Source organism: Acartia tonsa, chromosome 5 (assembly GCF_053477335.1).
Source record: "Acartia tonsa isolate MP-2025a chromosome 5, ASM5347733v1, whole genome shotgun sequence".
Lineage (NCBI taxonomy): Eukaryota > Metazoa > Arthropoda > Copepoda > Calanoida > Acartiidae > Acartia > Acartia tonsa.
In genome coordinates this window covers 35,197,390-35,210,757 of record NC_137264.1, presented here as the reverse complement: position 1 = coordinate 35,210,757, position 13,368 = coordinate 35,197,390, and the positions used below count along the sequence as shown (strand labels likewise).

General features: G+C 31.3%; 1 protein-coding gene across 1 annotated transcript in view; it reads left to right on the top strand.

Moving 5' to 3' along the window:
* LOC145319356 (myosin light chain kinase, smooth muscle-like) overlaps positions 1-13,368 on the top strand; it is a 116,361-nt gene that overhangs the window by 86,579 nt on the left and 16,414 nt on the right. The window contains exons 7-9 of the mRNA XM_080161441.1: positions 5,060-5,213; positions 5,671-5,716; positions 12,200-12,299. Of these exons, the coding sequence (XP_080017567.1) occupies positions 5,060-5,213; positions 5,671-5,716; positions 12,200-12,299 (300 nt within the window). The remainder of the gene's footprint in view (positions 1-5,059; positions 5,214-5,670; positions 5,717-12,199; positions 12,300-13,368) is intronic.

The following is a 13,368-nucleotide window of genomic DNA, read 5'->3' as shown; positions in this document are numbered from 1 at the left end:
CTTAATGAATAAACTAATTAATTAATAAAGAACAATGACGATAAACAAAATTAAATTTTCTGTAGAAAAAAGGATAATTGATTAAAAATTTTAACATCACAATCAAGATACAATTAAAGTCCCCAAAGAATGAAAGATTATTATCATAAAACTTTAAATTCCAACTGATTTTTTTTGGAGAGGGGAGGCATTGCCTCCTTTGATATCGCCTTTTTTTAGTATTCTAATTTAAGGCAAAAAAAAAACAAAAAAAATGTAAAATAAATCTTCCTTTTTATGTACAAACAATGGGTTTACTAATTACCTTAGGTACCCCTAGGCTTTACCATATACAAATATTATATTAGATATAATAATTTTATAGATGAAAGGTTTTTTTTGACGCAAAGCTTGAATAAATTTCTAATTGTAAATTACATTAAAGGGGAAGGGCGAGTTTCTTGGCTGCTATTAAAACTAATTGCCTATTTTTTCTTCTGAATAAGCAGTAAAGCATGTCTATCTGTCTACTGTGCTATGCTTTTTATAGGAATTTTATGAGAAAATTGTCATTTGGGGAAAATCCATTTTTTATTATTTAAAACCTTTAAAAGACTAGTAAAAAGCTCAATTAAAAGTAAAATTAGTTTTTTAAGCAAAGGCCAAAATTGGCTTCAAATAGATGCACACAAATTATTTTTTTTTATTAAATCTATTAACATAATATAATAAAGTTACCACTATAAATAATGATAGAATAAAAAATGTTTGTGTCCGTGTTAATTCATACACCCACTGACTTAATAAAAAAGATATTCCGGTTTTTAAAATATTTTTATTCTTTAAACTTATTGTTCATTGACTTGAAAATCATAACTATAAAATTCAGCCAATTATCTTTCATAGCAGTCGAGTTATATACATTTATCAGAAGTTTGATGCCATCAGACCGACGGAACAATTAAATTGTAATCTGGATGTTAGGTGGTATAGGAAATCTTCATGCAAAATTTCAACTATCCATTCAAAATGTCAGCCACGTAAGTTTAATTTCCTTGGACTTACAGATGAAATGAAGAGTAGTTTTAAGAGGAAATGTAGGAATATACTTTTCTCTAACATAGTTAAAAACCTGACCATAAATAGTAAAAAAAAATTGTAATACACACAGACACACATCCTACTCATTTTATAAAAGGTTATCCATTTAAAAACTGGGCCCCAGCGAACGGCCCGTTTTGCCTAGGATTTTGCTTATTTTTATGGAAATTTTGTGCAATTTATGCGCAAAACACGTTAGCGACATAAATCACTTTAACGCCGGCCGCCATTATTTCATTTTAATAATTGTACAGTAATAATATTATAAGTACTATTTAAAAGCACACCTAAGTATAAACCATTCAAAATGGATTAATTTATGCAATTCTTTTTTTTTCTAATTAATTTATATGAAAATACACGATAATTCACTAAAGTCCCCAAAGCTGTTGAGCCAATGAATAAGAAAACGTTATCATAAAACTTTAGGGACTAGTATATTAATCAGCCCATTGTCTCCTCTCTCTCTCACTCTGAGTACAATAACAAAAATTAAATCTATGTGACCTCCAAGTTTAGGTAAGAGAATTTGTCAAGGATGAGGGAGAGGGGGGGGGGCGGTGCTGTTCCCGGGAGGGCGGTACAGGGAGGCCTTCAGAGGAATAATCAGGGATAGGGGATAAGTGTTACTCATAATAAACATAGGATTATAAACTACTAAGAGCGAGAGAGCGATTGAAGAAAAATGACCTTAAAAAGAAAATGATAAAATCTTTTTAAACAAAATCCTATATAAAAAGGTTGATTCTATATATTTCTGTTTTAAAAGAAAAATAATGGTAAATAACACAATTGTCTTTTTTTGTACCCTACCTCCCTGGTATGAATAAATAAAGATTTAATTTTACATAAAGGATTTTGCTCCTCCCCTCCCCCCCAAACAAAACACCGCCATTAATTATTTTTCATAATTGGTAGGCTTCAAAGCAAAGATAAGAGATAAGTAAATAACCCAAAAACTAGAAACTAATGAACTTTTCAAAATCTGCGGATATGTTTATTTGAATTATACTAAACAATTCTAAGTTTTCTTGGGTTTTAATAGGGATGGGGAGGGGGGGGGGGGGTAACAATATGACGTATACAAAGCTTTCCCAAAAAGGACAATTAAATCGATTCATTCCTTTAGAATACCTTATTTTATTTTCTTCCTTTATTTTATAGTTGCCGATTTTAAACATAATTAAAACAATATCACTTAATTGATATCTAATTGTTTTGCAAGAAACTAATATGTATATTTTCACATGTAATAATTTTTTTGGGGTATATTAATTTACAGTCCATTGTCCTTTCCCTGCATCCCTGACACACTCTCCAAATTGTTTAATTGTTATTATTCAGTACCAGACAAAGCCTTTTTAATAAATTATGAATAAAATGCATATTTAATTAATTTATTTACCATCTATTTTTTTATTAGCTTATCAACTTGTTCGCTAGTTGTAAAGTAGTAGAAATTAGATATGACTCCTACTATGTATGATAATTTATGGCGAGAGTGAGTGAGGGGAATGCCCCAGTCCGAACACAGTCACAACTACTTTCTTCAAAGACAATGATAAATGTATAGTATAGATGTTTATCCCATACAACTACCTTTTTCGTCTGTTAGCAAAATACTTTCTGTTTTTTTGTAGTGTATTGACTCTGTTGATATTTACGATGCTATTGGCTGATATTCAAAGACCCAATTGAAAGTTGGCACAGGATCCACGGTGTTTTTAACCCCTTCCCCCTCTATTGTTTTACTCGATTTCAAAGACCAACAAGCAAAAGTCGAGTAATCTAGGGATTCATAGTCTTCGTGTGCATCTGTAATCTAACTTCTGAAAATATGTAGATCTGTTTATTTACCAAACAAATTGCATAAACTTGCTGGCATTGGGCATAGAGTATCTATGCTCCTACATAATAAAAAATTGATAAATAATATACAGTAATATGTAAATATTTATAGAATTCTTTATTAAAACAACAAAAACGTCGCTTATTATCAAAGGGTTCAAATTCATTTTCTAAAGTTTGTACTGAAACAAAAAAGTTTGAATAATTAAAATATTCAATTTTGTTCTCCTTTTTTAAATATTAACTTTTTGGTCAAGTTTTTATGGGGATATAGGAATAGTTAATTGGGTTTGAAGGATTTTTTATTATACTGGAATAGTTCAATAGCATATGAAAGTAAATTCCTAATGTTGACGTTATGTCGATAAAACAAATGTCAGCCATAACCACTTAGTTTTGATGCAATATACATAGTAAACATTATGAATGAACAAGGATAACAACATTCATAACAGCGAAGCTCTGAAACAGTAGAACAAATGAATATTAACACTTGTAGGTGTCAGAACTTAATATGCAGAATATAAATATATAAGGCTAAGCAAAATTACAAGTAAATTTTTAGCAAATCTGCTTAAATACTCAATACTGTTTTAAAGCATACTTATAATTTTAGTTCTTGATTATAGAGATTTTTTGCTTATAAAATTATATCTTGTTGTAGTGGGAATATTCCAAAAGTTAGATCAATAGGATTATTTTATGACATAAAAAATTGCTGTTTAAAAGATTAAAAATCAGAATGTTCTAAATGGACTTGCCTACTTTCTGGTAACGATTTTAGAGTTGCAACGCTAATAAATCGTACCTAAATTTTATAGGAATCGCCATGCTAAGTTTAAAATGGACAACCAATTCTAACGTGCCTAAAATAAAAAAAGAGCTATTCATTACGGACTTACGGACGGTAAGTTGGACCGACCCTAATTAAAAATCATTCATGTGTTAGCCGACCTAAACTTCAAATGTTATTTTTATAGATTTCCCTGAAATGATTTAGCCTAACAATGAAAATGTATAAAATATAAACTTTGCATAATGGATAGTAATTAATAAAGTTTGTCTGACTTCCCTGTTTTACATTGGTGCTGGTATTATGTTAATGACATGTTAATCATAAATGATTGGACGATGTAAGATAAATTGATATATATCCCCAATGATGTTAATTACCTCTTTTGTAGATTTAGATTTTTGGTTGAAAAGTTTGGACACTTCAAGTTTTAAACCAACCAATCAAAATAAAATAAAAGTATCAAATGTTATTGTGACAACAAATGTATTAACCTGGTTGTAAACCTGTGGGTACCAGAGTTTTGAAACTGTGGGTACCAGAGTTGTGAAACTTTGGGTACCAGAGTTGTGAAACTGTGGGTACCAGAGTTGTGAAACTGTGGGTACCAGAGTTTTGAAACTGTGGGTACCAAAGTTGTGAAACTTTGGGTACCAGAGTTGTGAAACTGTGGGTACCAGAGTTTTGAAACTTTGGGTACCAGAGTTGTGAAACTGTGGGTACCAGAGTTGTGAAACTGTGGGTACCAGAGTTGTGAAACTGTGGGTACCAGAGTTGTGAAACTGTGGGTACCAGAGTTGTGAAACTGTGGGTACCAGAGTTTTGAAACTTTGGGTACCAGAGTTGTGAAACTGTGGGTACCAGAGTTGTGAAACTGTGGGTACCAGAGTTGTGAAACTGTGGGTACCAGAGTTGTGAAACTGTGGGTACCAGAGTTGTGAAACTGTGGGTACCAGAGTTGTGAAACTGTGGGTACCAGAGTTGTGAAACTGTGGGTACCAGAGTTATTTACATTCCAATGTTCCCTCCCTCCCCGATTAAGCTATAAACAATACATATTGACATTATTAATATTATAATGCTTTATAGTTAATGTATGTTTTGCTAAAGATGTCGACATAATAAATAATTTTGAATAATATGTTATTGAATGCCATATTATCGACATTAATACTTGAAGTTTTATGTCAATACAATCTTTCCAGGATTAACTTGTTATTCAATTTTTATGGAGTTTTAAGGTCAAAAGAAAATCCTAATGCACATAATGCTGTGTCATTTTGGAGATATCATGAAACAATCGAATGTTTTTCAATTAACCTGTTCCTTTATCTTTAGCCTGAGAACATCTTGTGTATGACACGGACCGGTAACCAGATAAAGATCATCGACTTCGGCCTGGCCCGCAAGTTCGAGCCCATGAAGCAGCTGCAGATTTTGTTTGGCACCCCCGAATTTGTTGCACCCGAGGTTGTCAACTTTGAACCTGTAGGTAAGTCATCTTTTTCTTTCATGCATCGTAGTTACTCTAAAGTCTGACTCTGTCTTGTGTTAGTATGGCTAAAATTTACAAGGGAAATAAAGGTTGCGTGATATTTTCTTATTTCTTGCTACAAATTCCAACCAAAAATAAGATACTTGTAACTATAGATTTCTTTAACTTGAGTCCTCAATTTTAGACAAGTTTCTTATTGGTCCCAGGATGGGATTTTGCTAGTTTTGACATTTTTAGACCTTTAAATAAAGGGTCCTTAGATGCTAAGGGAGCAGCAGCTAGTATAATATGAAGTATGAATGATTTTTGTCTGTGTGTTAAAAACTTCTTTTTTTTTAAGGAAGCTCTAGGTACAAGTTGCCCCCTAGAGGCCCATGCTTTTTATAAGTTAGGTAAAATATCCCAATTTTTAATAACTTTTTGTTTTTTTCTTATATATATTTATTTATTCTAGGTTACTGTAGCGACATGTGGGCACTTGGAGTAATCTGCTATGTCTTGTAAGTTTTTTTTCTAATCAGCTTCGCTACTCCATAATAGTTACATTCCTGTACGCATTCTAGAATCCTCTATTTGTCCTGTCCTTAATATATAGATCGTGATATAATATGGAAGGTTAAATATAACGAATGACAGAACTTGTTTAAGTTAGATATACCTATCAGTGGGTAATTGCAACAATTTTATCTTTGTAATAGGTATACCTAAGGTGTTTAATAAACTTTCAAAAAAACAAAGCTTAGAAATAAAATACATAGATAAAACATGCTAAACTCATATCCGTTTTTTTAAGTTGATGCGGGTATAGTCCCTTTAGTAACATCGCACCTTATGGTGCGATTCTTCGTATTTTTCACAGTAGCTTTTCTCCTATTTCTAGCCCCTGCGCTGGGCTCTATCCCTGCGGGGCCAATATCCTAACCCAGTGGGGCAATCACCTAACCCAATATAACCTAACCTAACCTAAAATAACCTATAAAGGCCATTAAAAAAATACGACGAATCACCCCTTATGGGGCGCACAATGCCATCGAAGGTGATTTGACTTTTGTGTCAGAACCTGAATTGGGACATAGTGCATTTCATTACCCTAGGTTAGGTAACTTCATTTCACTTTTCAATAAAATCTAAAATGCAGCCGTTTTTGCAGGAGGTACCATTTTCTGTGAAAATTTTAGAGGAAAATTAAACAGTTTTTAGTTAATTTCTACTTCTATTTTCAACTGAAGAAAAAATCCTTTTGTGTATATACAGAATCATTGTTGTTACTTAATCTTATCAAAAAAAATATTTAAAAACTAACCCATAATAGCCGATTTTTCATTTTGTTCAATATGGGTAAAATAAAAATATTACCATCTCCAAAGGGTTAAAATCAAAATTTCAAAGCTCTAAAATGTTGTTCATCGAAAATAAATAGCAGTTTATAAGGACTTTTTGCATCCATCTTCTCATTTAACAGGAAAAAAAACCAAAAATAGAATCTATTTTTTTTCAGTGTTGACATAAAAAAAGCATTTGATTAAAAATATAAATAATAATTTTTTTTAAAAGTGCAAAAAAGTAATACAGACTATTCAACTTTACCTCTGACATTTAATTAGATGTAAAAAAAAAATCTATTTATTATAGCAGACAATTATAATAATTTGTTTACAAAATTTTCGCCAAAGCATTACTGATAAACCAAGGACTTATTAGATAACATACTAATTGCTCCTTTGTAAAAAGATTCTATGTATTCTGTATTCTATAAATGTATTCTATAAGAAAATCATGTTTTCAAATAGACATTTCAAATTATAGAGTAGCTTTTAAAAAGTACAATCTATTTAATCTTTAAAGAATTAAAATAAAGAATAAAATTTTTTTTGAATTTTATCTTGTCATATATATGACTAGCATGGCAGTATACATATAATTAGAAATGTAGATTGTTTTATAAATAATACCTGTTTATACTCTCGAACTTGAAAAGTGTCGCTTAATTTAAACTATGTTATTCAAAAGTTAAATTCGGTAGAAAATGTGATGGAAAGTTTTATTCTACTAACCTTTCACTAACTGCTTTTACCTGGTCCCGGAATGATTTTAGGAATTTCCCCATCCCTTTGAATTAAAAGTATTAAAAGCTTCTAGATGCTAGTGGCGCATCCCCTAGTTTTACATAATATGATTAAAAACAATGTTTTTCTGTCCGACTTAATCCCAAATAAACATAATTTAGAAATAGTCACAATTTTAATAATGGATGTAGAATATTCATGGATATTATGACAGGGGGAAATTGTCGTCAATTAAGCTTGCTAACATGAAACCCATGTATTGGTCAGTTTGTTCATCCAGAAAGAGGGGAGGATATAAATGTGGTAGAGGGGGAAATGTTAATTTAGCCTTATTAGAGAACATGAAAATCCAAATAATAATATATCCATTATTAGTAGTGAAGCTACTCTATAATTCCAATGTCCGTTTATCTTTTTTATATTTTTTAAAACTGGTTTACTTTAGCAATGTATATAGAATACATGTATATATTAACAAGGGAAAATTTGTCGCCAATTTAGCTAGCTAATATGTACCTCGTTTATTATAGTTTGTTCATCCAGGGGGTGGATTGGGGTATTATAACTCTAGCTGGCTGTGAGAATTACTTTATTAGAGTAACATCCAAGTAATAGTAATATTTCTATAGCATTCAGCAAATCTGCACATGGTAGAGAAAGGTACGAATCTTAGCCTTAACAAATTTCATAACTAAAAACAAAATAAAGACCTACTGCTGATATGTCAGATGAGCGGTATTTATAGTAAAAGTAGGGGAAATGCCTTCTCCCAAAAACAAGTGCAACCCATAAACATGATCATTTTGGAAAAAGGGTATTTTACAATATAGTCTGCAATATTTTGGATCATAAGCGTGCAGAAGGGGATGTATACAACCCCATGAAACAACATTTTATGAAGATCTGCATTTCCCTTTTATCACCCTTGAATAGAGAGACAAAGAGACAGAGAAACAAAGAGAGAGAGAGGGAGCATAAGAGAGCGTGAGTTAGAAAGACAATTTTACCTATATAATAGACATTAAACATTCAATCTTGTCATTCTAATATACATACAGTACTAAGGTTTTTTGTCTGTATCCAAAATTCTCGGAAATCGCTGGTCCAACTTGGTTTCACTTTTATTTTGGTGTGGTTTTAGACTATTTTCAAGATCAATATCGCCCTAAAGTCAAAGGGTAGAACAACTCATGGATCTAAAGGGATAAGACAAAGGCCAATAAATTGATGTACATCCCCAATATTGAAACACAAAACTACCTTCTTTAGAGCTTAAGATTAGTGGTTGAAACGTTTGAACAGTTAACTTAATAAACTAACCAATTAAAAAAGTCCTCAAAGTTGTTAAACCAACGAATAAGAAACATGATTGTAAAAATTTAAGGACTAGTGTAATAAACATTGGTATCTCTCACTCTGGGAATAGCTAGTCACTTGAATCTAGTCTTTAATTTGAAATGTCCGTTTGAAAATATGATTTTCTCATAGAATACAAATTTTTAAAGGAGCATTTAGTATGTTATCCAATAAGACCTTGGTTTATCAGTAATGCTCTGATGAGAATTTCCATAAGAAAATTTATTTTAATTGGCTGCTATACTAAATTGACTTTTTTTACATCTATTTTAATGTCAGAGGTAAAGACTGAATAGTCTGTACTACTTTTTAGCACTTTTAAAAAATATTATTATTTAAAGTTTTTTATCAAATGCTTTTTTATGTCAACACTGAAAAAATAGATTCTATTTTTGTTTTTTTTCCCTGTTAAATGAGAAGATGGATGCAAAAAGTCCTTATAAACTGCTATTTATTTTCGATGAACAACATTCTAGAGCTTTGAAATTTTGATTTTAACCCTTTGGAGATGGTAATATTTTTATTTTACCCATATTGAACAAAATGAAAAATCGGCTATTATGGGTTAGTTTTTAAATTTTTTTTTTGATAAGATTAAGTAACAACAATGATTCTGTACATACACAAAAGGATTTTTTCTTCAGTTGAAAATAGAAGTAGAAATTAACTAAAAACTGTTTAATTTTCCTCTAAAATTTTCACAGAAAATGGTACCTCCTGCAAAAACGGCTGCATTTTAGATTTTATTGAAAAGTGAAATGAAGTTACCTAACCTAGGGTAATGAAATGCACTATGTCCCAATTCAGGTTCTGACACAAAAGTCAAATCACCTTCGATGGCATTGTGGGCGATGTTACGAAAGGGACTATTCCCGTTTATGCACTTTGATAGCACACAATACTATTATAATTATGAAATTATTGTTTTCTTAATGCTTATATTGACTGATCTTTGAATTAATGAAGTAAAGACCTTATTGTAGAGAAGGATAACAACAAACAAAAGTTAGAAAATTCTACTTCTTTCTATGTGCATATCTAATACTAATATATATATGCTATGTCATTTTCAAATAACTACTAGACATACAGATTCTTAATAGATTAACCCTATTAGACGTACAGACAGACGTAAGCTTTAATTGTAGAGAATGCTGACATTAAACTGTGTTGAAGTTAGAAATATGTTTGCAATCAGTTTTACACTAATGAAAATCAATCAAACCATCAGATTTATAGGCCCTGCCAAACAAAAGTTGTACTCAAAAAATGCATTAGGAAAAAATGACACGCTAAATATTTGGCGACAAATAAATTATATACAAATCACTATCGGCTTTGCCCCTCACCGTTAGAGGCTCTACCATGGGGAAAAATATTGCAAAAACACTGAAAAATTTATATGAAGCTTCTCTAAATGGCCTGATTCAATCAGACACCTTTCCGAGATTTTTAACTTCAACGGAAGAATCCTTAGCACTATATATTTATTATAGACAGGCACAAAAAACCTTACTACTATAAAAAAAGATTTCTCAAAATATGATTGAAAAGGCAGGAGTCTTGCCTTTTATAATTATTTGCAAAGGATATGTTGTATTTTATTTGACAAGCACTTTTTGAGTATAACTTAAAGCAATTGTGCTAGGTCTGCAAAGCCAAATGACTAACAGCCTATGGTAAAAATATAAATACATACATATATATTAATGTATTTTAAATAAGTTTAATTAAATTTTAGTTGTATAATGCTGAAATGATATTGTTTTTGCATTGGTTCGCTTGGTTTGCAGTAGAGGAAATATTATTTCATATAAACAGGCATAACATGCCGCGTTAAAATTTACAAACGTTCTAAAATCAAAGGGTTGGTTATCTGCGTTATCGATTATCTAAAATCATTTGTATTTATACGGTTTAAGTTAGGTTAGGATTAGGTGTATGCCATGAAGGCCCCGCAAGATAATTGTTTTCAGCAGAGGCTGGGTGTTGATTTGGCCCATTTAAAAAAATTAGCTAGCACTGTCCAGGCCTAGCCTATGTGTGTCCAATAAGATTTTATTTGTGTTTTTATTTTGATTGCCTCATTATTTCATCCCACCAACACATACATACATACAACAGTTTGGAATCTTGAATATATTTCTCTCTACTTTAATTCAATGACCCTCCAATATTGACATTTTAATCTTATCAAATATGCCTTTTTAGTGTATTGTAGTCAAAAAACGTTCAATTTAGCCTGAAATTAAAATCAAATAAAATTGGTCACTTTATTTTTTGGGTTTCTGTGATTTGCTATCTTTATATAAAGAAGCTCTACAAAGTGTCCTAAAAAATGAGCCGTGTGACGTCAATAGATCCATCTCTTTTTAAGGGTTTTTTTCCCCACTTCTCCTCTCATCCCTCATTTTTATGACAATTTGTAAAGTATCTTTTTTAATGGCAAATCATTTTTGTAGGATAAAAAATTTCTCTCAAGATGTGACAAATTATTGGTTATGTATGACGTAATATCAATACATCATCATTCTAACCAGATAGACACGAAGATGTTAGACTTATATAATAATCTTTAAGAAAATATAAATATTTTCACTCGCCCAACTGCGTACAGTGGTCAATAAAAGAATATGAGAGTAATACAGCGAGCACATAAAAATAAATAGTTCAATTCATCTTTATATACCATCAAATATGAGAATACAAATAGTTTGGATTTATTTATATGCATTTTTATACTTCTTTCATTTGCATTTTTTACAATATTGTTTTTTTAAAGACCTGAGTGATGCTGTGAGTATTGGTGCAAAAAATGGGGACATGATTCCAGTGACGTCATATTTTTCTTTCCCGAAAAAGGGAAGGGGGAAGAAAAAAAGAGATGGGAGAAAAGGGGGTTTTCCCCATCTCTTTTGAAGAGATTTTCTTCCCCCCTTCCCTTTTTCGGGAAAGAAAAATATGACGTCACTGGAATCATGTCCTCATTTTTTGCACCAATACTCACAGCATCGACCTGAGTGTATTAAAGAAAATATTCTTTTGTTTACAGCATATTTTAAGCAGGGGTAGCTATTCTAACCAACAATTCTACAAAAAATCACGAAACCTTATAAAGTACCTGGTGGTAAATTTTGTTTTTTGTCATGTAACTGAAGAGGGATGGGAAAGAAGGGGAGAAAAAGGTGAAGGGGGTTGTGGGGAAATTTACCTTTAGAGTTGTTTGTCAGAATATAATTCCGTTGTCCCTGGGTTTTAAGCTGTTTCAAGGGCCTGGAACTTTTTTTTAGAACTTTAATTTCTCTCCAGTACTTTCCCTGTTTATTACAAAATTACATCTGTTTAAAAAAGTAATAGGATATATATCTGCCTGTAAGTATGTGTGTTAATAATAAAAGATCTCTCAAACCTATTTCATCCTTTCAGTGATGTATTCTATACGTCCAAGGAAGATATTCTTAGGATAATTGTCACTGGAAAAGATTCATATGCCCCTAGATGCCTCTAGGGGCGTAGCCGCTGGATTTTAAAAACAACAAAACTAATAAATGTTTATTTTAGGGTATCCGGGCTTTCTCCGTTCATGGGTGATACAGATTTGGAGACTATGGCTAATGTTACTATTGCTGAATATGATTATGATGACGAGTGCTTTGATAAGGTAAACTATTTATTGGGGGACAAAGTGTCTCAACAATCAGCCATTTGACGTCATAAAAATGAGGTAGATGAGAGGAGAAGTGGGATAGACAACATATCAATAAGAGATGGATAATCCCTCATTTTTATGATGTCACATGGCTGATTTTTGAGACACCTTATCCCGATTCAAACAATTTATTTATTTACCCAGCTACGATATTTGTAGAATAGCTACTTTATAACAGTGGTATGTCAGTACGGCCGCCATTAGGTCCGAGATCTATCATATATGACAAAAAACGTTCAAAACATTTAATGTATATTCCTATTTGATTGACAGGCTTTAAAAACTCAAAAATATAAACCATAAAGTCCGTTTTATATGTTCGATCATGTATTTGCCAGAACTAAATCAAAATGCTTACAAAACAGACCTCATACCATCTGTACAAATTATGGCATTATACATGTTCGAACATATACAACTTACTTATTATATTAATTCAGTGGTCTAGGAAAATTAAATTGAAATGTTTTGGTTTGCTTTGTTTTAGAGATATGACAATTTGCTTTAACTCAAGATGACTTTATATATAAAATCTTTGTCTGAAGGCAAAATAATTTTATATTGAATATAATTTGCTAATTTATTTGCTAAGCCCTTTATATTTGAAACTTTAATGTGCATTTAGACAGGGGGGAGGGGATAATGGACCGTAAATTATATCGGTACTTTCTCTAATTAGTTGGCGTAAAAACTTTAGTACATTTTTTTTAATCATGATGGTTTTTTCTAGCTGCAGTATTCAAACATTTTCACCAATGATTTTCTCCTCTTCAAAGTTTGTTAAAGCTGTTATGAAAGACATAAGCCTTTCCTATTTTCATAACAGAATTATGGTTTATTTTCTGTTCCCACCTATAAGAAAAAGTAAGGCTAAAAATTAATTTGGATAAAAATGAATACACGCTTTGGGCCAATACATTTATATGAAATATGGGTCAAACTTTTCGCACTTCAGGTACAAATGTTAAACTTATCTACGATAATAATGGGGTGAAATTATGGGTGCTAGGACAGAAAATGA